The following is a 27,099-nucleotide window of genomic DNA, read 5'->3' as shown; positions in this document are numbered from 1 at the left end:
CATGTGTGTGTATCATTTACATGAAGCAGAGGGTAAGAGAGAAGGGAAGAGAGGGCGTGTGTGTGTGTGTGTGTACCATTTACATGAAGCAGAGGGTGAGAGAGAAGGGAAGAGAGGGCGTGTGTGTGTGTATCATTTACATGAAGCAGAGGGTGAGAGAGAAGGGAAGAGAGGGCGTGTGTGTGTGTACCATTTGCATGAAGCAGAGGGTGAGAGAGAAGGGAAGAGAGGGCATGTGTGTGTACCATTTGCATGAAGCAGAGGGTGAGAGAGAAGGGAAGAGAGGGCATGTGTGTGTATCATTTACATGAAGCAGAGGGTGAGAGAGAAGGGAAGAGAGGGCATGTGTGTGTATCATTTACATGAAGCAGAGGGTGAGAGAGAAGGGAAGAGAGGGCATGTGTGTGTACCATTTACATGAAGCAGAGGGTGAGAGAGAAGGGAAGAGAGGGCATGTGTGTGTATAATTTACATGAAGCAGAGGGTGAGAGAGAAGGGAAGAGAGGGCATGTGTGTGTGTACCATTTAAATGAACCAGAGGGTGAGAGAGAAGGGAAGAGAGGGCATGTGTGTGTGTACCATTTACATGAAGCAGAGGGTGAGAGAGAAGGGAAGAGAGGGCATGTGTGTGTACCATTTACATGAAGCAGAGGGTGAGAGAGAAGGGAAGAGAGGGCATGTGTGTGTACCATTTACATGAAGCAGAGGGTGAGAGAGAAGGGAAGAGGGGGCATGTGTGTGTGTGTATCATTTACATGAAGCAGAGGGTGAGAGAGAAGGGAAGAGAGTGTGTGTGTGTATCATTTACATGAAGCAGAGGGTGAGAGAGAGAAGGGAAGAGAGGGCATGTGTGTGTATCATTTACATGAAGCAGAGGGTGAGAGAGAAGGGAAGAGAGGGCGTGTGTGTGTGTACCATTTACATGAAGCAGAGGGTTAGAGAGAGAAGGGAAGAGAGGGCATGTGTGTGTATCATTTACATGAAGCAGAGGGTGAGAGAGAAGGGAAGAGAGGGCATGTGTGTGTGTACCATTTACATGAAGCAGAGGGTTAGAGAGAGAAGGGAAGAGAGGGCATGTGTGTGTATCATTTACATGAAGCAGAGGGTGAGAGAGAAGGGAAGAGAGGGCGTGTGTGTGTGTACCATTTACATGAAGCAGAGGGTTAGAGAGAGAAGGGAAGAGAGGGCATGTGTGTGTATCATTTACATGAAGCAGAGGGTGAGAGAGAAGGGAAGAGAGGGCATGTGTGTGTACCATTTACATGAAGCAGAGGGTGAGAGAGAAGGGAAGAGAGGGCGTGTGTGTGTGTGTGTGTATCATTTACATGAAGCAGAGGGTGAGAGAGAAGGGAAGAGAGGGCATGTGTGTGTATCATTTACATGAAGCAGAGGGTGAGAGAGAGAAGGGAAGAGAGGGCATGTGTAACATAGTAACATAGTAACATAGTAGATAAGGTTGAAAAAAGACTGAAGTCCATCGAGTTCAACCTATACAAATCTAAAATACTTACAAAAAGCTCCAGTTAAGCTTAAATAACCCCATTAAAATGTGACCCATTTAATACTAGCAATCATATCCATGAATTTTGTTTATATACAGAAATTTATCCAGACTGTTTTTAAATGTATCTATGGTATTGGCATTCACTACCTCCTTTGGTAATGAGTTCCACAATTTTATTGCTCTTACAGTGAAAAAACGTTTCCGTTGCAGGAGATTAAATCTCCTTTCCTCCAACCTTAAATTATGACCTCTTGTCAGAACCAATTTTCTTGGAATAAAAAGAGCTCCTGCCATCTCTGTATATGGGCCTTGAATATATTTATATAAAGTAATCATGTCACCTCTCAAGCGCCTTTTTTCTAAAGAGAACAGACCCAGTTTGGCTAGCCTCTCCTCATAGGTTAATTTCTCCAATCCCCTTATTAGCTTTGTGGCCCTTCTCTGAACTTTTTCTAGTTCTGCAATATCTTTTTTAGCAATCGGTCCCCAGAACTGCACTCCAAACTCAAGGTGAGGTCTTACCAGGGCTTTATATAATGACAGAATTATGCTTTCCTCCCTTGAATCAATGCCTCTTTTAATACATGCTAGTATCTTATTAGCCTTTGAGTGTGTATCATTTACATGAAGCAGAGGGTGAGAGAGAAGGGAAGAGAGGGCATGTGTGTGTATCATTTACATGAAGCAGAGGGTGAGAGAGAGAAGGGAAGAGAGGGCATGTGTGTGTGTATCATTTACATGAAGCAGAGGGTGAGAGAGAGAAGGGAAGAGAGGGTGTGTGTGTGTGTATCATTTACATGAAGCAGAGGGTGAGAGAGAGAAGGAAGAGAGAGCATGTGTGTGTGTACCATTTACATGACGCAGAAGGTGAGAGAGAACAGAAGAGAGGGCGTGTGTGTGTATTATTTACATGAATCGGAGGGTGAGAGAGAAGGAAACAGAGGTTGTGTGTGTGTGTGTGAGAAATTTACATAAATCAGAAGGTGAGAGTGAAGAGAATAGAGGGTGTGTGTGTGTAATATTTTCATGAAGCAGAGACATCTGATGGCTGAATATTCTGTACAAGGTCTCCATGTGATCCTGTATCTAGATTTTCATCACTGTGACCTGTACAATTAGTTTTTTTGGATAAATGGATTTAAGTGCAGTTATCTCACACAATCTGATTATACAGTAATATTACACAACACATCAGTATTTTAAAACATTACTAGTAGCTTCTGCATAGATCTCTCACCTGCAGAGACAACTGATGGGGTCTCCACTGGCTGAATATTCTGTACCAGTTCTCTATGTGCTCCTGTGTCTAGATTTTCATCGCTGTGACCTGTTAATTCTAATAAAGAATAGAATCAGTTTATTTTGTTAAATGGATATGAAACAATTTTTGTTGAATCTAAAAAAAATAAAAAATATTAAAATGTATTCATTTGACTTCCGGTAGGAGGAGCTAAGCGGAGCACGCCGAGCTAAGAGTGGTATCTGGAGAGCTCATCAACATCCATCTCCTTGGTCTTTCCTCCTGTTGTTGGGGCGGGGAACGCATCCTAGGGAGTTGGTCTCTCGCATCCTGAGGCCTGACCACAAAGTCTTCTAGAGACAAGTAGCAGGCTCCAGCTACACCTTAAGTACTTATTCCGGCAGGTTTATACCTGTTGTGGCGTGGTAACATTCCCTAGGGTATAGACCTGGTTTGTCAAGGCAGCTTACTGCAAAGCTGGCTAGAGCTGGGAGGCTCACCACTGCCAAGATACAAGTATATTTCCTGCAGGCAAGCACACCACACTTAAGCACTTGGTAAAGACACCCTCCAGAAGCTAGTATAGAGGAGGTGAGAAGTCTGAAGGCTGTGCAGTAAAGGAGAGCTGATGGGACTATGTCCCCACCAGGGTGCAGATATGTGAAAATCGCAAGTATTTTTCCACTCTCGCTGTATGTCTCATCATTACTTTGCATATAACTCAACCTGTTTTTCAAGGTTGTGATCCTTTATATGTTTTTTGGAGTGAGGATCCGTATGTTAGATGTCATACCTACAAAAGCCGTTTACCTGTTATTTTTATATGGCTTCACAGTTAATGCTATATTTAAATAATAACAATGTCTAAGGATTGTTCTACTTTTCTGCTGGATGTGACTATCTAAAAAAGTGGACTCCCTGTTATAATGCTGCACCTTTAAAAGAAGGCAAGAGACACTGTCATATATACATCTTTATGGTGTTAAAGTGGAACAATGCAATAACCACCAGTATCTATCTCCACCTAAGATATAGGAGTATCTCTAAGTACTGTTTGTTTTTTGAGATATATATATATATATATATATATATATATATCTTTTATATTCAGCAGATCCTTAAAGAGGTTGGAACTGAAATCTCTGTATGTGCACTCAGATGGTGCATAGCTAATTCTAACTATTTTTATCTGAAATGTGATTTGCATAAAGCTATTAGGCTATAAGACTATTATTCTGTTCTCAATTTATATTTCTTTTGGCTTTCGGTGTAATCTGAATATGAATTAATGGCCGCCAGTTTGATATACTAATTTAACAGAAAGGTTGATTTTTTTTTCTCTCCTCTCTGTGCTTTCCTACTTTTTGGTTTCCACTTTTTGGTTTCACAGTGTGGCAGTCAAGCCACAGTATACACTCCCCCTCCTTTACATTACTATTAATATTATTAAGTTATAAAAAAAAAACACAAGCTTGGTTCTCACTTGATTGCAGCATATACAGCTGCCCGAACACCTTAGCATTTAAGATACACGTAATAGACACCTCACAAAGTATATGATGTGTATGCACTACCACATGCTTTTTTTTGATTGAGTAAGAGTAAGAATAATCGTGCATTGCACATGGAAAGATTCATTACTTCATCTAAATCTAACTTATCAGCCATGCCTGTTAAACGGAAAGACAGGAAGAATCGCATCTCAGATGTGTCTTCCGAAAACACTAGTGAACCCATAACACGTAGGGTTGAGTTACAACCATTAGTTAGTCAACTATCAGAGATCTTTTTACCTCAATTCGAGCTATTACAAACACAATTGGCTAATTTAATGGTAGAGATAAGGCCATTTTCTACTCAACTTAATGAAGTCGAAAATAGAGTTTCTGAGGTAAAAGATACTTTAAATAATCAAACACAGATATCCACTGAACAAACTAATATTATCAAAGCATTACAATCTAGATTAGCTGATCTAGAAGATCAATCTAGGCAAAATAACCTGAAAATCATTGGCCTCCCAGAAAATAATGACTCTTCAGATCTATTATATTTTGCGTCTACAAAGCTCCCACAAATATTGGGTGTTCAGCAGCAAAATATTCCTCTTTGTTTTGAGAGAGCTGATAGAATAGGTCCCCCCCAAAAAAATATAGCTGGGAAGAATTTACATAGACCAATAATGATTAAGTTCCAGAACTATCAAGACGAAATGACCATCTGAGATTATATAGGAAACGCTGGCTACAAGGCTAGACTCCTTAACCCAGCTAAAATACTAATAGATTATAACGATGTTACTTACACCTTGACTAATGACAGAGAAGCTAGAGAGTACTTTAGGAAGGTTAATATTCCACTTTCTTGAAAATGTTAAAGCTTCTCTAAATATAATATGATAAAAGATGTACTTGATGGCTTTGCTGATTGTTACATTAGGATTTAGTTTTTATTGTCGATGCAGATTTTTGGTTATTTGTATTATTTTATGTTTGTTTGTTTTTCCCCCAGCTTCTATGCTATTCTGTGTGATGATCTCTCTCTATTTTTAATATGAAAGATATGATCAAGTGCCTATCCTGGAATGTAGGGGGTATAACTTCGCCCATCAAAAGAAAACTAATAATAAGAAAGTTAGGTAAACATAATCCTGATATAGTAGTTCTTCAAGAAACACATTTAACAGAAGAAGAAGCAGCCAAATTTAAGATTAAATGGGTAGGTCAGGTGATTGCATATTCATGTTCCAGGAGGAAGAGAGGAGTTGCGTTCATAATTAATAAAACTCTTTCCTATAATATACTTCGCCAAGAACATGATTCTAGTGAAAGATGGATGGTGCTTCAAATCGAAATATCAGGAATGAGATATAACTTTTGTAATATATATGGTCCCAACATTTTTGATTTCTGGAACGGAATGGGAAGAATGTAATATTGGCCAGTGATTTTAATTTAATCTCGTCAGCAACCATGGATAAATTATCCCCTAAGCAAGTGATTTTTTCATACCAGAAATCTAAAATATTCATGCACTTATGTAAATACTTAAAGGTCCATGATATATGGCGTATTCAATTTCCTGTATGAAAGTGGTGAAAGACAGCACCTCTCTTTTCCTTTCTGGGGCACAGGAAAGGGTTAGCCAAACCCCAATATGTATTCAAAATAAAGTAGTTTTCCAGCCTCCAGTCAAGTTAAAAAGACCTTTATTAATTTCTTGCAGGGTCCATCACATCTATGGATGTGATGGACCCTGCAAGAAATTAATAAAGGTCTTTTTAACTGTATTCAATTTCCTGACACTAAATCATATTCTTGTGAGTCTAAGTCGCATAGATCCCTATCTAGGATTTACTTTTTTTCTAATAGCCAGCTCTCTACTTAATTTGGAGGTTAAGCCATAAATACATGACATTATTATTTCTGACCACGCCATCAAATCATTAGCAATACCGTTAAGATTACCCAATCCAGATCCTACAGCTAACATTTTCCCCCCTAAATATCTAGGTAATGATATTCAATTCCAAAATTGGTTAATACATAAATGGAGAGAGTATAAAGGTAATAACTTTGCTTATATTGATAGAACAGAGATATTCTGGGAAGCAGCTAAAGCTTACCCTAAAGGTGAAATTAAGGCATATATGGTCAAAATTAAGAAAAAAAAAACAGAGCATGTGAACTCCAACTCTCAAATGGAGTTAGAAATGCATATAAGAAATACATCAATACACAGATTAAGACATTTTGGGACAAATATAAGATTGCTAGGAAAGATAGAGATCTTTTTCTTCTTCAAAAATCTATCCGTGAGGAACTTAAAGGACCAGTAAACACAGCAGATTTGCATAATCAACAAATGCAAGATAACAAGACAATGCAATAGCATTTACTCTGAATTTCAAATGAGTAGTAGATTCTTTTCTAACAGATTTCAAAGTTATGTATATTTCCACTCCCCCTGTACCATGTGATAGCAATCAGTCAATCACAAATGCATATACGTATAGTCTGAGTTCTTGCACATGCTCAGTAGGAGCTGGTGACTCAAAAAAAGTGTAAATATAAAAGACTGTGCCCCTTTTTTTAATGGAAGTAAATTGGAAAGTTGTTTAAAATTACATGCTGTATCTGAATCATGAAAATTCAATAAAACCTGAGTGTCCCTTTAAATTAAGTGCAGTCTATAGAGGTCAATATGGCAGATCTGCTAAATATCTTTCCAGAATGGATAAAGCTAGGAAAAAAAAAAAATATGATTGAGGCTATTCAAGAAGGAAACACTAGATTTATTGATCTTCCTAACATTAAACAGGTATTCTGTAATTACTATCAAAAGGTATACGCATCCCAAGAGATCGATTTAGTTAATAAAGATAGTTTTTGGAATAAAATTGTTACTCCAAATGTTCCTTCTAATCATTTAGAGAGATTAAATTCTCCTATCATGTTGCATGAAGTGTTGGAACCCATAAAGGCCGCTAAATCAAATAAAGCTCCTGGGCCAGACCAATTGCCCTCAGAATTTTTCAAAATTCTTAAATTGGAAGTGGCCAATACTCTAATCTATTTAATGATTATTTCATTAAAAAACAGATATTATCGGACTACTTTTCGGCATCCCTTATTACTCTAATTTTGAAAAAAGGTAAGAACACTTTGGATCCCGGATCCTATAGACCTATTTCACTTTTAAATGTAGATTACAAATTACTCACTTCTATAATTGCTAATAGATTTAAATTATGTTTAGATGTAGTTATACACAATGATCAAACAGGCTTCATGTCACCAACTAAAAATATATGCAGAACCTATCTACTATTGGAACATTTGTGGAATAAGGTACAAAGGAATAAATTAATTATTCAAACAAAAAGAAGTACACTGCGATCCTCCAAAGTAAGCATACTTGTTTTTAATATCCAAATGTAGATAAAAGCATCTTAATAGGCAACAGTGAGGTTAAAATCAAAAAGATAGGCAGAACATTTTCAGGAACTGGTCTGTCCTACATGTTTCGGTTAGTCCCTTAATCATGAACATGACCTGTTACCCTTCCTTCCTGCCTTTTAAATCTGATGGTAATCTCCTATTGGTTCCTCAGTCTATTAAGATTAACCCCTAGTTGGTCAGTTACTTGGTATTTATGTGTTTGCTCTACCCCATTAGTTGGTTTAAATAGAGGAATTTATTTAATACACTTTAATATATACAAATAGTGCTCTTATGCATACTTTCTCTGCTAGTTCTAAATCTATATGTGTAATTGAAAAGACATAAGAGCTAATAATATTTAGCCCATTGTTGAATATTTATTTTTCCAACTTCAACTAATATATAATTCTAAATCAATTATCCTTATTGACTAGCAATATATACATTTCTGATGATATCTAATATCCTAAGATTTCATGTTTAAGCACCATATTTATATATATATATATTTATTGTGTGAGTAGGCAATCACTACTGTATTGAACAAATAGGGGACCCTATAATTTTAATAAAGAAATAGGGAAAACTACTATCTCTTCCAGAAATGTATTATATCCCCCTCTATATTGAAGCCCTGTGGCCTTCTTGTCTTCATTTTGAAGATCCAAAAGGCTTCACGCAGCATCAGGCGTGCTGTTCTGTCCCCCCCTCTAGGGGGTGTTCGTACACATTCTATAACCTGCCATGAGAGTGACGTAACATCGCCCCCATGCACAGAGATAAAGTGTTGTGAGAGGCCTGAGCTGTCTTTATCATGAGAGATATCATTTAGATGCTCTCTGATCCTGGAGCGCACCTCCCTTGTGGTGCACCCTATATACTGTCCGTTACACTGGGAGCAATCTACCAAGTATACTACAAAAGGGGTTCTACAATTTGTACAATTTGACAAATTGAAAACCCTATTAGTAGTTGCTGATTGGAAAGTGGATGTCACTCTACTGTACTTACAGGCTATACATTTAGAGAAGTGGCATTTAAAGTGCCCTTTCACACTTAGCCAACTACTGCTGGCCCTCTCTTTATCCCTTAGTACACTTGGTGCCACCAAATTACCAATTGTGCATGCTCTCTTAGAGACAAAATTGCACCCTTTGGACACATAGTCCCTCAAGCTGTCCTCAGCTGTCAGTATAGGTAGATGTTTGCTGACAATACTGGTAATGTCCTTGAACTGCGGGCTATAAGTGGTAACCAGAGTTGGTCTAGTTAAATCATAACCATTCCTTTTCCTGGTGTTCCCCCTTAGTATCTCACTTCTACTCATCCTAGTTACCTCCAAGTGGGCTCTATTGATGACTTTGCGTGAGTAACCTCTCTCTGAGAGGAGACAACTTAGTGTCTCACTCTCCTTTGCAAAGTCTTCTTCCAAGGAGCAGTTCCGCTTAAGTCTCATGAACTGCCCCTTGGCCACCCCAAACCCTGTGTGACGGGGATGATTACTCCTAGCGTGAAGCAAGGAGTTTGAGGTAATAGGCTTACGATATAGGGATGTAGAGACCTTGCCACTTAGAGGATCCCCCCTAAGTTCCACATCAAGATATGGTATTGTACTTGTCCCTGTTTGGGCAGTGAATTCCAAACCTACCCTGTTAGAATTGAGGTAAATCAAAAAATCTTGCATCTCAGCAATCTCCCCCACCCAGATAAAAAGGAGATCATCTATAAAACGTTTATAGGATCTAATCCTATCTCTGAATGGGTTATTATCTCCAAAGACGTGGGACAGTTCCCACCAACCCATGAATAGGTTGGCATATGATGGGGCAAATTTTGCTCCCATCGCTGTCCCACGTCTTTGGAGGTAAAAAGTATGCTCAAACTTAAAATAATTATGTGTCAGGAGAAAGGCAAGGGCCTCAACTATAAATTCGATCAAATCCTCATGGTAGTTGCTAAAATTCTGCAACATATACCTCACGGCTTCAATGCCGAATTCATGGGGAATGGCCGAATAGAGGCCAACCACATCAACTGTTAACCATGTACAATTTTTCTCCCATATGACACTATCCATTGCTTTTATGAGATGCGTGGTATCTTTCAGATAAGATGGCAAGAAGTGAATGACTGGTTGCAAAAGGGACTCAATCCAACCTGAAAGTCTTTCAAAAAGTGACCCTTTGCCTGAGACAATTGGTCTACCCTTCACCTCCTCCAAGGTCTTATGGACCTTGGGGAGGTGGTGAAAAATAGGGATGACAGGTTTAAGTACCATCAAATAATCAAATGTCTCTTGGTCAATATGCCCCCTCATCAATCCATCATCCAAAAGATGTCTCAATTCAATCCCAAATCTTTCCGTTGGGTTAAAACTAAGTTCTTTATAAACCAGGGTGTCTGTCAACTGCCTCAAGGCCTCTCCAACATATTTATCTCTCCCCATCACCACTATGCAGCCCCCCTTGTCCGCTTGTTTGATGACTATATCTTCATTCTTCCCTAGCTGTTCTAATGCCAATCTCTGGGTAAATTAATTAAACAAGATTTTGCTATAGTGATGGTGGATGCTGAGAAGGTGTTCAATTCAATAGTATGGGATCACTTATATACTACTCTGTCTAATTTAGTTTTTTCTGGAAATATACTCTTTTTTTAATTAAATCTATTTATAATCGGGGGGCGGAGCTACGCCGTGCTGGGACATGGCAGCAGAGTGAGAGAGCTCTGTTGCAGTCAGCCCATCAGAGCACTCATGCTGACAAATCTGGGGATAAAAAAAAGCCATAAGTTTAGGGCAGGAGAGCTGAGGGACCTACCCGGTCACTAATTAGGCTTCGGAAACGGAGAAACAAGCTCCTACAAAAAACTAAGAGAAAGGAGGTATAAAGCAGCGGGCGCCATTTTGACATAACGCACCTCAGTCAAACCGCAACAGGATTCGGCAGTGATCATACGGCTGCCTGTTGAGACTGCTTACAGTAACATCAGACCCACAACTGGCCCTGAAGAGAGAGGTGTACGAGGAGGAGGAGGAGGAGGTTAACAGGCAGTCGGGACACAGTGAGAGCCGCAATGTGAGGACTCCGTATCGCTCCACTACAAAGGTACCTGGGGACATTATTGAGGGGGAAACCCCTATATGTATAATTGAAATATACAATTGAGACACTCGGGAGACCAATGGGGCATTGGGTCTAACCCTGAAGGGAGCCTGCCTTACAAACTAACACAGCCGTAAGCACAGAATAACGGCTTCCCACGTGGGTGACACATGTGCAGCACAATACCCCCATCTAACTGTAAACCATCTCAGGGGTTAAGTAAAGGACTCTAAAGGCAGAACATATAAGCTGCACCAACTATATTATCGCCACTCTTAGGAATTAACCCCTCATATAACGGACCAAGACAGCATTAAAGCACTAGGCCTCTTCACCACCCACATGGCGTATTTCAGGCTGCGGAATCATACACCTAGAGGGAACTGCAAAGAAATATAAGATACATACAATACTCCTCTGTACACTGAAAACTGGGTAAAACTAATCTTAATTGAAGAGACATTATAATACAGCCGGATTTGATACATGGGACATATACATTTTATTTCTGTGACCCTGAACTGTATATAATATAAAGCATAGCTAGAATAGAAGGCTGCAAACAACTGTGAAGCACAACCTTTACTTATTGCTACTAAGCCTGGCCTGTATGCTGTAACTGAGCCAGCAAAAGCAGAGATAAAAGAAGCAGCCCTCACTTTAAAGAGAAAAACGCACCAGTTCCACAAGGTCATATATTGAATTACAGCATTAAACATGGCCTCCAAAAAAAATAACAAACCAGAAAAACAAAATAAAACTCCTGCCCTGACCCCATCGGTCTCTACCTTCTTTCAAACACAAGAAGGCCACATATCAGAATCACAACAAGCACAGGAGACTAATTCAGCTAATATATCCTCAGAATGCTCTGGAAATCAGAGAGAATCGTTGCTTTCTATACAATCGCAGATTGCGAGCCTACCCTCCAAGACAGATATTGAGTCACTTAAGACTTTCATTAAAGAAGAAATAAGGGATCTTAAGAAAGACCTGAACGAGATGGGCGCTAGGCTTGAATACCTGGAGGATGGCCAAGATAATCTAAACAATTTAGTCAGCTCAAACGTACAACATTTATAGATACAGGACTCCATAATACAGTCCCTGCAAGATAAACTTGAAGATTTAGACAATAGGGGGAGAAGAATCAACTTAAGGATTAGAGGTATCCTGGAAGAGATCCCCCAAGAACATCTAAAATCGTATGTTAAAGAGTTGTTTCAGTTTTTACTACCCAGGTCCAATCCACTTGCCTCAGAAGACATTGAGAGGATACACGGGGCCTTGAGGCCCCCCAAAAAAACCCGGCACCACCCAGGGATTTTATCCTTAGACTGCTGAAGTTCACCTCAAGAGAAGAAATATGGCAAGCGGCCAGAACCAGGCAGACTATCTCTTTTCACAACCATTCACTGCAGATTTTCCAGGACTTATGCCCTCAAACCATCCAAAGGCGTAAAGAGGTACGATTCATCACTACAAAACTTCAGGAGAACAATATCAGATACAGGTGGGGTTATCCATTCAGCCTGATTATTCACCACAATGGATCCCAAATAGTTTACAAAAGTTACAATGACCTAGATACTCTGTCTAAGAAGCTTAACATTACATTTGAGGTACCCTCAGAAAAAGTTCTGGACACTCCGTTGTCACAGGAAGATAGACGGGGAGAACGACCTAAAGAACAACGACCCAATTGGTCTAAAGTTCCAGCGAAAAGACTCAAAACTGGCCCAACCCCCCCTAAAGGGGATGTATGAATAAACTCTTGTGGACTGTGGTATGACTGCAGAATGTGACATGATCATTCCAAACCCACTTTGTTTAAGGTATTCACTGTTTTGTCTAGGTATTCCAGGACATACCATTTAGGTAAAATAGATTAATAATGCTCCTTAGGAGCACACATGGCGATAGGTGAGTTATAATGCTACTCGGAAATACTACTGTTTGACAACTTAAGCAACTTTTCCCTCCTGTTTTGGTGTTTACTGCACTACTCCCATACTATGTTCTTGATGTTTCCATATAGGTTCTGTTTTCTAAATCCCCAGTTTTGCATAAAAGTTAAAAATTAAAATAGCTAAACTCTGATGGTAAACTGACACCACTCGTCCCCCTAGCAAATGGTGTATCAGTTGTTGAACAAATACACTTTAGGAATCTGTTCGTTTTCAGATTTGAAACTATGTGTTTACGAAGTTACAGTTACAAATTCTACAGGAATAGTTAAAAGTAGTTCTCAAATTGCATTTGTATTTGCAGGCTGTTGTTTTTATTTCTCTACAGGTATTGAAACTCTAAGGAATGATTCACTCTTCCCTCCTGTTATTTGGCTTAAGGCAAGGACGTCCACCAGGAGAGATACTGGTGTAAGGTATGTCACGCTCTGGGTCTCACATAACTTACATTCCGCACAATCCACCCCCCTACAAGCACAATGACAGACGACTCATTGCAAATCAAGATAGTCTCTCATAACGTAAAGGGTCTGAACTCCCCCCAAAAAAGGTCCACGGCGATCAGGGAATATAGGCGACTCCACTGCGATATAGCTCTTATACAAGAGACTCATTTTAAAAGGGGAAAGGAGCCTACAATGTCTCAGTAAATTTGGGCAGGTATACCTGGCATCGAACTCCACTAAACATAACGAAGTGGGCATCATTATTAGGAAAAATGTCCCTTTTTGCCCCTTAAGGGTACATAGAGATAAGGGAGGGAGGTTCATTATATTAACAGGTAGGCTATATAATAAAGTTATAACGATTGCTAACATATATGCCCCTAATATTGCAACACCGCAATTTTTTCACACCATCAAAAATTCTATTTTGGATTGCGCTAAAGGAAGTTTAATTCTGGGGGGAGATTTCAACCTAGCAATGGAACCTGACATAGATTGCTCTAGAGGGGTATCCTCGGTCCCTCAGAAAATATTGAGATCAATTAGATCTAATTTAGCCGACCTAGCAGTACATGATGCATGGAGACTATCCCACCCCTCCACAAAGGACTACACATTTTATTCCCACCCTCACAGAGTCTACACAAGGATATATTACATTTTTATAGATGTAACCAGCTTAGAACTAGTTAGACATACAGACATTTCCCCTATAACGTGGTCAGACCATGCTATGGTCAGCTGTTCCCTTAAATGGCCTACCTCACAGAGGCATGATAAGTCTTGGAAACTCGATGAGACTCTTTTAAAAGATCCAATCATATGCACACAGATCCACAACTCCCTAATAAACTATTTTAATATAAACTGCACACCAGACATAGATACACACTGTGTGTGGGAGGCACATAAGTGTGTAATCAGAGGGGAAATTATTGCATTAAAGGCTGCCAGAAATAGACAAAGAACACAATATCTGAGTTTATTATTAGAACAGCTGGGAAACTAAAAGACATACATAAAAAATTGCAGGGTAACTTATCCCTCCTTACTAGCATGCAACATAAAAGAGACCAACTCAATCTGCTCCTTGGTCAAGAAACCAAACGAGCAGCACTATTTCTTAAAAAAAACATTTTATGAGGGCTATAACAAACAGGGCAAACTACTAGCCAGATTACTGCGACAACGTACTAACAAACGTCATATTATGACAGTAAAAGATTATAAAGGGAAGACTTGGTTGACATCAAGAGACATTGCAGACCAATTTAAAAAGTACTACGAGGGGTTATATAATCTAGAAGGTGACAGCCCATCTGCTACCGAACAGGATATATCCACCTACTTATCTCAGTTAAACCTTCCCTCTATCACTATAGAACAACAGACAGAGCTTGATTTACCAATTACCCTTAAAGAGGTCAAGGACGCCATATCAACATTCCCAATAGGCAAGGCCCCGGGACCGGATGGTTTTGGAAATATTTATTATACCACATATAGAAATATACTAGCCCCCCATCTGTTGTCCTATTTCCAGGACATAGATGGCAATAAGCTCTTCCCCCCTTCGGCTTTACAAGCACACATCACGGTCATTCCGAAACCGGGTAAATCAACAGACTTAATACCCAACTACCGGCCAATATCATATTAAACTGTGATATTAAAATATATGCGAAGATCCTGGCAATTAGATTAAACCGGATTCTCCCCTCCATAATTCACCAAGACCAAGTTGGTTTTATACCAAACAGAGAAGCCAATGACAACACGGTCCGTAACATGCATTTAATTTGGCACGCAAAGGTCGAGGGCATTCCCGCGGTGTGGCTTTCCATGGACGTGGAGAAGGCCTTCGACCGCGTGAGTTGCCTTTTCCTCAAGATGACATTGCGGTCATTTGGATTGGGAGATATTATGTTACAGCGAATTTTTGCTTTGTACTCGAAACCTAGTGCTAGAATAACATTAAATTGTATTCTTTCGCAGCCCCTCCAGATAACTAATGGCACGCGCCAGGGCTGCCCCCTCTCCCCCTTATTGTTTGTCTGCCTACTAGAAACATTAGCCACAAGTATTAGACTTAATAGGGATATCATAGGGGTAGTTGTTGGAGGGAGGGAGTATAAACTCTCTTTATTTGCCGATGATATCTTGTTCTCCCTCACCAGCCCAGATCTATCTATGTCTCCTTTGATGGAGGAACTGAAAGTATTCAACAAACTCACAAACTTTTTAATCAACTATACTAAATCGGAGATCCTCGGAATCTCCCTTCCAAAACAAATGAAACTCAGACTTGAACAAAATTGCCCGTTTAGGTGGTGTGTGAGTTCCATAAAATATCTAGGCATTCAATTAGCGGAAGACATGGAAAAGATCTATAAATTAAACTATATTCCGATTTGTGAGGCCCTGGTTAGGGATCTTTCCTCGTGGAACTCTAGGCGACTGACTTGGATGGGGAGGATTAACACTATAAAAATGAATTCCTTCCCAAGACTGCTATACATCATGCAGACTCTCCCTATACCACTTCCACCCAGATACATTTCTCGGATACAACAGCTGCTCCATTCCTTTATTTGGAAGGGTAAGCAACCGAGAATCAATAAAAAGATAATGATGCACTCCAGGGAACAGGGAGGGCTGGGAGTCCCAAACATAGAACTTTATAGAAGTGCTATATTCTTACAGCGTATACTAGACTGGAGGGTTCATAAAACACAGAAAAGATGGATAGAGATAGAACAAAATCTAAACCCAGGAACGCCTCTTTCAGCTATCTGCTGGCATCCCAACTATCATTTTATGGTTAAGAATATCATTAATCCTATAACTAAAGAGACATTGAGACAGTGGAACACAGCAAATAAACTAAACCCATATCTCTCATCTAATCCTTCACCGCTGACGTCACTGACCCATAATAATGAATTCTCACTCACTGACCTTTGGGGAGCACAGGAAATGGATAGAGACATTATAGACATAGAAGTACACCAGGTGGTAGAACATGATCAACTAATGTCCCAAGCTCAGCTCCAAGAACAGGGATTTACAGTGTTTCAGAATTGGTTTAATTACAGACGGACACGTCATTATATACTGACTCATAGGAGTAGCAATAACATGTTAAGATCCCTCACGAACATTGAGAAACTACTCACAGCACTACATCCAAAGAGACACACTCTGTCCAGGATATATGCAATTTTGACACAACCCCCACCAGGTGATCTTCCCTCATCAATCGAGTCCTGGGAAAGGGAAATGGGAACTATAAGCCTTCCCCATGTGGCAGTTGTTATTTTTAGAAACACCAAGTCCTCTTCCTCATCAGCTTACTTAGTGGAACTAAACTACAAAGTACTACATAACTGGTACCTTATCCCTAGACGCCTACACAGGTTATATCCTTTACTATCAGATAGATGTTGGAGGTGTGGACACACAGGTAGTGGAATGGGGCACATGTGGTGGTGGTGCAATGCAATCAACCAGCTGTGGAGGAATTGTATTGGGGAAATGGAGAAAGTTCTGGATTGCTTGCTACCCTTAGACCCCCTAATTTTTCTACTCAATAAATTTAGGAAATTGATATCCAAGGCACACCAAATATTGTTCCAAATATTGATAAATAGCGTGAAATCCATTATAGCTAAACATTGGAAAATACATTCACCCCCAGACCTACAGAGGTGGAGAAGTAGAGTCTCAGAGTTAATAGAATTAGAGGAGTTTAGCTCCTATAAAAACAACACGAGAGACTCATATATAGAAGCCCAAGCTCTTTGGGACCACTACTTATCAAAGATAAATGAGAGACTAGAATTAGACTTGAGACCCAGGGCGGACATGCAGCAATAGAGATGGCCTTTGGTGAATCGTTTCTGGAATGAGCCAGATGTACTTTAAAGTTATTAATCGAGTTTTCATACAACTGTTTGTAATTGGTTTAATGTTCTGCAATTACCTATAATAATAAGTAATTCCTGAAAAGTTTTGAAAACACAATTTATTTTATTCTATTACTATAAGCCTTGAGAATAACTTGTGAATTGGTTAAATTCCATCTATTTTATTTTATTTGCATATGATACATTGGATCCTGTTATTTTTCTTATTCATTCCGTGCTTTCCTTACATGAACCAATCTATTGTGCTTGTAAACCATATGACTTATTCTCAATAAAAAAGAATTTGGATTAAATCTATTTATAATCACCCTATATCTTCCTTTCTCAATGGTAGCTCTACCTCTTTTTTCAAATTAAACAAAGGAACCTGACAGGGTTGCCCTCTTTCCCCTCTTTTATTTAATATTGCAATATAACCCCTTGCTATTCTAGACAGGAATTACAAGGTATTGCCTTTGGAGATCAAAATATAGTTCTGTCTCTCTATGCAGATGATCTGCTCTAATACTTTAAGATCTCTAAGGAAAATATGCCTATAGCTATAAAGTCTTTGGATCTATTTCGCTCTTTCTCCGGATATAAAGTTAACAGAGATAAAGCAGAAGTACTATGGATTCAAAAGGGTAAAGATAGCTATACCCAACACCCGTTTAAAGAAGTAGAGTACTTGAAATATTTAGGAATCTATTTACATAAAGACCCCAACAAATGGTATAGAATGAATTATACACCTTTTTTTTCTGAGGCATCCTCTAAACTACAAAGATGGAGCTTGTTCCCTATCTCTCTTTCTGCAAAAATAATGATGATAAAGTCTATTTTCTTTCCTCATTTACTATACTACATGAATAATCTACCATTATTTATCCTAACTAAAGATATTAATTGTTTCAATAAAGATTGTGCTAAGTTTATCTGGAATGAGAAGAGACATATGTTATCTACATTAAAACTATCTCAGCTCTAACAACTTGGAGGTTTCTCTTTTCCAGATATTAAATCCTAAAATCTGACAATTTTAGCTAGGTTTGCAGTAGATTGGTTAACAACAAAGAACTGTCTGACTAATACTTCTTTAGAGGAAAAGTTAATTTATCCTTTTTCACTCCAGGCTATTCTACATTGTTCCTCTGTTCAGCTTCCAGACAATATTTAAAAAAAATTGTGAATATACAATGTAGTTAAGGCATGGCAAAAAATATGCCAGATACTTGACATTAAATTTTCTATTTCTAAATTTCTACCTATGAGATGTAATCCAAACTTTTTACCTGGGGTGAATTCAGAGATATTCAAGATATGGGCACAGAAAGGTCTGACTTATGTAACACAACTATTAGATGAAGCGTATAATATAAGGACTTTTGATAGTATATCCAAATAATTTATATTACTCAAAAAGAACTTTTATGCATACCCCCAATTACGTCACTTTATTAGTGGGAAAATTCAGAATACAATAATTGAGGTTAATTTTGCTAAAGTCTGGGACTTTATTAATGTATATAGGGCAGGTATTCACTCAATCTCACTATTTTACTAAATTTTATTGGCCAAACAAGGCCAATTATATTTAGATAGTATTCTTGCTAATTGGGCAAGGCAATTTGAGGATCTGGACAAAGTTAAAGCAAGTATTAAGTGGTCTGGAAAGAATCTCATTTTAAAAATACTCAATACGGTTTATATCACGCCATCCAGACTAGCTAAATGGTCCACTCTAAGCTCTGCCAATTGTTCTAAATGTAATCTCCCCAATGCTGACCTTTTACATTGTCTTTGGTTTTGCCCAAAAATCATTTAGTTTTGGTTTAAAATAAGTTATTGGCTTAATAAAATAGTGGGGAATGTTTTTGAACCAAAGCATATTGGTTTTCTATATGGGGCGGAAGATTTGACTAATTTTTATTTATTTAATCTAATTTTCATCGGTCGAAATCTGATTTTTAAAAGCTGGAAGAGTAAGACAGCCCCAGCAATATTAGCATTTATTAATGCCATCAAATCCCAGATCATATGTGAACAATATAATATTTTCTTATGGCACAAGAAACAGATAGCTCGCTTTTTTGATAAGTGGCTTAAAATTATCCAGACGTATCATCTCAATACGCAATATATGCTTAATTCACAATTCCATAGAACCCCTTATTTTGAAGTTTTAATGTTAAATAATATTTTCCTGTCAACATGGCACTATAACTGATTTGTTTTTGAGGGAAGGAATGCCCAAATAGAGTGAAGTGTTTCCTCCCATCCCCCTTTTTTTTCTCTCTCCCCCTTGTTTCTATATCTAGGGTATTGTACTAATGAAAGTATATTGCTGTGACAAAATATCTTGACAAAATATTTTTCTGTTTTAGTTATTTAGATTTTATGGTATCCATATTATTTGTACTATATAGCTGACTTTAAATAGATGAATGTAAATCTGTTGAATCCTCGCAAGTCGTGAAAAGCTAATGTTGATATCATGTGTTATTTACTCCAAAGGAGATTATGTGTTTTTCTTTTGTTTTTGTGTTTATTTTGGTATTTTTAATTTACAAAAATCCCAACATGGTGTACATACTCTATTGTCTGAAATTGAAAGCGGAAGTTATCTAAAAGTATAAAGTACTGTATCAGCATAGACTATATATTTATGCCACTTACATGATTGTGTTTACTGCATTATATTTACTGTATAACTATCCATCTACCGTACACTATGACATTGTCCACTGCGTGGTGCATTATTCTGTGATTTATATAACTGTACCCACTGTTGGTTAATAAAAATTATATATTAAAAAAAATAAAAAATGATTCATTTTAGAACAAAACAAAGCATCTGTTACCTTTTGCATATAAAATATTTAGATATATAAATGAATATATAATTGGTTTAACATTAATCCCGCTTTACATTTAAATGTGTTTTTATTATTTTTGATGCATATACAATTAGTTTATAATCAGACAGCTTATTAGATCACACATGGCGGATACACTGTAGATTTACTCTCTGTCAGTCACGTCAGTAGTGTATGTGCATTTCCTGAGTGAGATATTTATTACTACACAGCGTTACCTGAGCTCTCATTTCCTGGGATCTCCATAGTCCTTAGTGCTTGGTGAGTCTCCATCATGACGTCCTTGTAAAGCTCCTTGTGTCCCTCTATATACTCAAACTCCTCCATAGAGAAATAAACGGCAACATCATCACACTTTATAGGCACCTGAAACACACACAACTCATTCAGCGCTGACACAGGGACTGGTTCAGTCACACACTTTTACTGACAGAGCCAGAGTAATGTTACTGAGATTATGCAATGAAACAGACAGAAGGTAGGAAATACCACAGGGCCAGATGGGTCAGTAAAGTGAGTAACTGTGCCCTGATGCTGATATAATGTCACATTCCCCAGCAGTACTCACCTCTCCGCTCAGCTGTTGAACGCTGCTCTGGAAGGGCCTCTTCTTCACAATGGTGTATTCCTATAATATGCATGAGAAAGATCATCAGACTCCATTTGCCTGGTCTAACAAGTTCTTTTTTACTTTTCTCAATCATCACAAAACATATAAATAAATAACATATAATGGATAATTTTGTGGGACCTCTATAGATAAAAGCTGCTAAAGGACTGAGGACATGAGCTCAGGAATATAGACATTATTGGAACATTTGAGAGAGTGTGTGATGGGGGGGGGGAGGAGTTGAGCCATTGGTTGGATAGGAGGTTCCTTCGGTGGTGGGGTCCCTTGGGAATTAAGGCTTTTATTGTAGCAGGGGTCATGAAGAGGGGCATTTAGGTTCTGGAGGGAGTTTTTGCAATAGAGGTCATGTAGTAGGGCTTTGTATGCTTGGGATTTTTCTTTATGGTGGAAGGGGTCTTGGGTGTTATGATTAGTATATTTTTTTGCAGCAGCAGAGGGTTGTGAAAGGGGCTCTGGGTGCTGGGGGAGGATCGGTGTTGGAGGGTTGTGCAGGGGGCTCTGGGTGCTGGGGGAGGATTTATGTTGGAGGGTTGTGCCTGTTTCTAAGCCCCTGCAGGTTGCCTCTTATCTCTGTGCTTTTCATTTACTTTTCCCAACAAGACATGATAAAGCAAAAAGTATATTAGTATAACAGTGATGGTTATGCAAAACTGGTGAATGGGTAATAAAGAGATTATCTATCTTTTTAAACAATAACAATTTTCAAGTAGACTGTCCTTTAAAAAAGGGACACTCGCCTAGTAGAAATAACTCTTATCAGTACCTACCAGCGGCCTCCAAACTACATCAACTTAACATATTGTTCCCATTAAAGGTCCCCTTTCCATAAGTTACTTACACTATTGTAGACAATATCAACTATTTGGTTTGCACATACTAGTTTATTTTACCTACCACCCTACTTGTTACTCCCTCAGCATAGCCCACTACTCAAGTTTTTTTTAATAACTGACATCGTAACCACAGAGGTATATACTCGTATCAACCTGCCTACTCCCATTTCCACAGTGATTCATCAAAATGCTCATATGTTTTTGTAGGTGAGGAATCTTTCAGTCTTCTACAATACATATATTTCCTATGGCCCCAAATATACCCTTGTCTGACCATATAAAAACATACGCACCTGTAGCTACTGCCCTCCCCAAGCCATAGTTTGCTAACCTTCCCATACTCTATACTTCTTCCAAGAGGGTTTTTACACATCTTAAACATTTACTAAAACTCCTCCATCTCCATTCAGCATCTATCACTACATCTCCACTTTCAGTTGCTAATCTGTACACTTTAGACCAATAACCCATATTCCAAGCGGTGCTTACCCGCTGATTGTTATTGGCTATTCTAAAGCCCTTAAGAGGCTGCCAATTTGGTTACCATGTGCTTTTTCAGTTTCTGGTGATTAAACAGCCCATAAGTGGCCATCCAACTAACCAACCAACTAAGCTAATATATCCAGAAAATGGAGGTTTGAGAAGCCTATTTGTTGTCATATTGTTTGGTTTCTTTTTCATTTATGACTTTTCTTATTTACTTTTGTTATATGACAATGTTTAATGCATGATAATATACCTATCTTTACAGTTATAAGGCTATCATTGTATGTTATTTTTTATCGCAAAACCTCAATAAATAAAAAAAATAAAAAAAGGGACACTCAAGTCAAAATAAACTTTTATGATTCAGATAGAGCATGCAGTTTTAAGACACTTTCCAATTTACTTCCATTATCAATTTTTGCACAATCTATTTATATACACTCTTTCTGGGGAACAAGATCCTACTGAGCATGTACACAAGTTAACAGGGTATACGCATACTAGTCTGAAATTGGCTGATGTCTGTCACATGATACAGGGGGCCGGCAAAATGGGAGAAAAAATAAATTTGCCAGAGAAATCTACTGTTTATTTGAAAATCAGAGTAGGTGTTATTGCTTTGTCTTTTTATTATGCATTTGTTAATTATGCAATTCTACTGCACTGAGTGGTCCGTAAAATTAGTGTTAGTGAGATGGTCTGGGTGAGTTGAAGTTTGGGTTAGTGAAATGGTCTGGGTGAGCTGAAGTCAGGGTTAGTGAGATGATCTGGGTGAGCTGAAGTTAGGGTTAGTGAGATGATCTGGGTGAGCTGAAGTTAGGGTTAGTGAGATGATCTGGGTGAGCTGAAGTTAGGGTTAGTGAGATGATCTGGGTGAGCTGAAGTTAGGGTTAGTGAGATGATCTGGGTGAGCTGAAGTTAGGGTTAGTGAGATGATCTGGGTGAGCTGAAGTTAGGGTTAGTGAGATGATCTGGGTGAGCTGAAGTTAGGGTTAGTGAGATGATCTGGGTGAGCTGAAGTTAGGGTTAGTGAGATGATCTGGGTGAGCTGAAGTTAGGGTTAGTGAGATGATCTGGGTGAGCTGAAGTTAGGGTTAGTGAGATGATCTGGGTGAGCTGAAGTTAGGGTTAGTGAGATGATCTGGGTGAGCTGAAGTTAGGGTTAGTGAGATGATCTGGGTGAGCTGAAGTTAGGGTTAGTGAGATGATCTGGGTGAGCTGAAGTTAGGGTTAGTGAGATGATCTGGGTGAGCTGAAGTTAGGGTTAGTGAGATGGTCTGGGTGAGCTGAAGTTAGGGTTAGTGAGATGGTCTGGGTGAACTGAAGTTTGGGTTAGTGAGACGGTCTGGGTGAGCTGAAGTTAGAGTTAGTGAGATGGTCTTGGTGGGGTGAAGATATGGTAAGTGAGAGTCTGGGTAAGATGAAGTTAGGGTTAGTGAGATGGTCTGGGTAAACTGAAGTTATGGTTAGTAAGATAGGTCTGGTGTATCAGAAGCGGTACAATAAATAGGACCAGTGTCACATGACATTACCCAGCAGCTCTCACCTCTCCGGTCAGCAGGCAGATGATGCCCAGGGCATGACTCAAGAACTGCTCTGCTATCTGCTTTCTGTATTTGTTCATCTTGTCCTTTGTCAGTTACTGAGTCAGATGCTATAAATGTGACACCTGCGAGAAGAAAGAAAGACGCCAACGTGAGAGATCAGAAATAATCAGATCTCTTCCTGTATTTTTATTATGGTAAAGAGATGATTATGTGATATTAAACATATTTATTTCACTTATGCACAATCTAGTAAGTATTTGCTCTACTACATTGTCAGTATATGGCCGGGTTATAATACAATTTATTTAATAATTATTCTTTAAAACAAACCCCCAATAAAATGCATATACAAAACAATTAAAATTAATATAAATTCCTAAATTTGTTATATTAGTTAAAGTTATAAACACATTGAATTATATTTATAGAAAACCAGATTATGAATTAAACTATACAAGCTTAAACTGTTACAATATTCTATACAAAGATCATAAAAATATACCTTTACAAATTACCTTATTCACAATAATCTCCCAAATCAGAGTTGCATTAAAATATCACAATGAGATACCAAGGTATGGTTTGTTAATCTTCCAGACCAATATAATTAAGCTACTTAGCCCACAAATGGTTCTATATAACTCTAATTAAAACACCAGAAGCTATATATATTCTTAATGCAAACAGCCAGTTTATATGCCAATTTATCTGAGATTAAATAAATTCTTATTTCTCTACAATAAGGTAAATCCTAAAATATATCTATATAGCAGCAAATATGAATTACTTAGCAGTTTCTTATACTTTACCCAAATAAACAAATCAATATTTCAGCTTCCAGAACCTCTTGTTTCACCTCATATGAATAAAGGCATTGCAATATGGATACTAAAAATGTAGCCCAGTTTTGCTTATAGTGACTGTGTTCCAAGGCAGCAAAGTTATCAGTCAAAAATTAAGCAAACAGCCAGCCAGCAGGATTGCAAAATAGTCACCAAGATCATTCTCTCTCTGTGCAGGGAGTTTTTTGTCTGAGACAAAACTCCTACTCACTTCTTAATCATTCGATAGATTTGGATACGTGCTTTTCTCTGACTGGCTACTGAGAAATTTCATTTTCAACAGCCAAATGCCTTTTGGCTGTAATACTGGATTTAAGCCATCGGGGCAGCAGACAAAGACAAACATTTTCATGTAAATATTGCTGCAGTTCAATTATCTAACCTATAAAATGTTTATCAAAATGTTTATATTAATAAACCTGTCTGGTCATATATCTGCCTCATCCAATATAACTTAGCATGTATTTATAGAGTCCAAAGATGAACATACGTCCAGTATCATACTAGTAAGCAATTATACTGTAAATTATTTGGCTCTTCACAGAATCATTTTATTTAACATCCTGGCATTATATTGCATCTTAAATAAATACAGCACATTTCACATTTCTAATAATTATTGAGTGCATATATTCATGTTTATGATCAATATTCATAGGACATTTTGTTGTCTGAAAAATAAAGAAACAGATGCTGTTATTTTGAAATGAGTCAAGCATGTATACATACTAATGCAGTTATTCATTTAATTTATTACAAATCTGAAAAGCATCTCTTAGATCCAATGGAAATATACTTTATACTATTATATACTTTATTTATAGATATTTATACAGTCTGAGTATCAGTTACATTTTTGAGAATTATACAGTTCATATAGATGAATTTCTAACTTCTATTTTTAAAATCAGGATTTAATTTCTTTCAGCACTCATAGGGTTAAACATGTCGCTCTGTTTATTCCCCCTGCCATTTCTTACTTGAAACGCCAGCTCGTCTGGGAGCTGCGTATGGGAAACTCTGCAGGGGCTAATTTAAACCTAGATGGTATGAGCCCTATATTTTGATAATGTTTGTGTATTCCCGTATTCCTATAGACGGACCGTCTGTTTTTTTTAGATAAGGAAAAATTCTTTACCCAGGCCTTCTTTGAAATGGATAATTGGGACATTCTGGCTTATGATTTGATAGGAACTTTAACTTCACACCTTAGGCAGGAAATCTTTGAAAGCAATTCCTCTGTTCTCAGATGTTCTGTTAATCAGGAAAAAGGGGGGTTGGTCTCTTATGGCTATAGACCACACAATTCATGTCAAATTTGATATTAACTAAAATAGAATATCAAATCATGTGGTATATCTGTAGTTTATTTCATGTTACTCACAGATACCCTGACAACATGTGCTGTAAGACCGGTCATTATACCTACTACCCTCTGAACAGCTGTGCTTCATTTAATTATATATATTGTATTACTCTGGGATTTGATTCGAACTTCATATTCAGTTAAATGGCTTCATGTGACACCTCACTTTTCACCTCTATGAACACCATTAAGATAGTCATAAATGGTCAATTACAGCCACAGTAATAACATCATATAATAGCAATAAGAAACATATTTTTTAACAAACTTTTTCCCAGTTATGTCACATCCTGTATGGGGCAACCATGCAGACTGACTTAGAGTGACCCCATCACATATAAAAGTGATAAATATACAATTATTATAAACAGGTCAGACTTGTACCCATCACCCTAACACAAAGACTGCACTTCCTCAAGTCCTCACTCCCTCAAATACAGCTTGCACATTGTATCAGCCCCCCTCACACCCCAGTCCCTGCAGACTCTCAGCCCCCTTTGCCTCAAACATCAGCCCTTGTACATACTCTCAGCCCCTCTCTCACACCCCATTCCTGTATAGACACTCAGCCCCCTCACACCGCAGCCCCTGTACAGAATATCAGCCCCCTTACACCTCAGACTCTGTACAGACTCAGACCTCTCTCTCTTCACACACAAGTCTTGTACTGGTTCTCAGCCTCCCTCTGCCTCACACCTAAGCCCCTGTACACCATCTCAGTCCCCTCTGTCTCACAGCCCAGTCCCTGTGCAGACTCTCTGCCCCCTCTCTCTTCACACACAAGTCCTGTACTGGTTCTCAGCCTCCCTCTGCCTCACACCTAAGCCCCAGTACACAATCTTAGTCCCCTCTGTCTCACAGCCCGGTCCCTGTGCAGACTCTCTGTCCCCTCTGTCTCACATACCATCCCTTCCACAGGCTTTCAGACCCCTCTATCCCACACCTCATACCCTGTACAAGACTCTCAGCCCCCCCCCCCTCTCTCTCACAGCCCAGTCCTGTACTGTACTGGTTCTCAGTCCTCCTCTGCCTCACACCTAAGCCCCTGTGCAAGTTATCAGCCCCCTGTGTTTCACTCAGTTCCTGTGTAGACTCTCAGCATCCTCTTTCTCATACTCTAGCTTCTCTATAGACTCTCAGCCCTCACATCTGTCTCACACTCCAGCCCTTGTGCAGACTCTCAGCCCCCTCTGTCTCACACCTCAGCCCCTGTACAGGTTATTAGCCTCTCACACCCCAGCCCCGGTACAGGTTCTCAGTCCCCCTCTGCCTCACACCTAAGCCCCTCCTTCTCACACCCCAGCCCCTGTGTAGACTCTCAGCCTCCTCTGTCTCTCACCCCAGCCCCTGTACAGACTCTCAGCTCTCCCATCGGTCTCAAACTCCAGCCCTTATACAGTCTCTCAGCT

General features: G+C 38.8%; 1 protein-coding gene across 1 annotated transcript in view; it reads right to left on the bottom strand.

Annotated features, from left to right (window-relative positions):
• Window positions 1-27,099, bottom strand: part of LOC128655657 (oocyte zinc finger protein XlCOF7.1-like) — a 99,979-nt gene that overhangs the window by 70,735 nt on the left and 2,145 nt on the right. The window contains exons 2-5 of the mRNA XM_053709243.1: window positions 23,482-23,604; window positions 20,554-20,613; window positions 20,204-20,351; window positions 2,742-2,840 (exon numbers count right to left, since the gene is read on the bottom strand). Coding sequence (XP_053565218.1) covers window positions 2,742-2,840; window positions 20,204-20,351; window positions 20,554-20,613; window positions 23,482-23,559 — 385 coding nt within the window. The 5' untranslated portion in view covers window positions 23,560-23,604. The remainder of the gene's footprint in view (window positions 1-2,741; window positions 2,841-20,203; window positions 20,352-20,553; window positions 20,614-23,481; window positions 23,605-27,099) is intronic.

The sequence above is a fragment of the Bombina bombina genome, chromosome 4 (genome assembly GCF_027579735.1).
Source record: "Bombina bombina isolate aBomBom1 chromosome 4, aBomBom1.pri, whole genome shotgun sequence".
In the NCBI taxonomy this organism is placed as follows: domain Eukaryota; kingdom Metazoa; phylum Chordata; class Amphibia; order Anura; family Bombinatoridae; genus Bombina; species Bombina bombina.
This window is presented reverse-complemented; position numbering and strand designations above follow the sequence as displayed.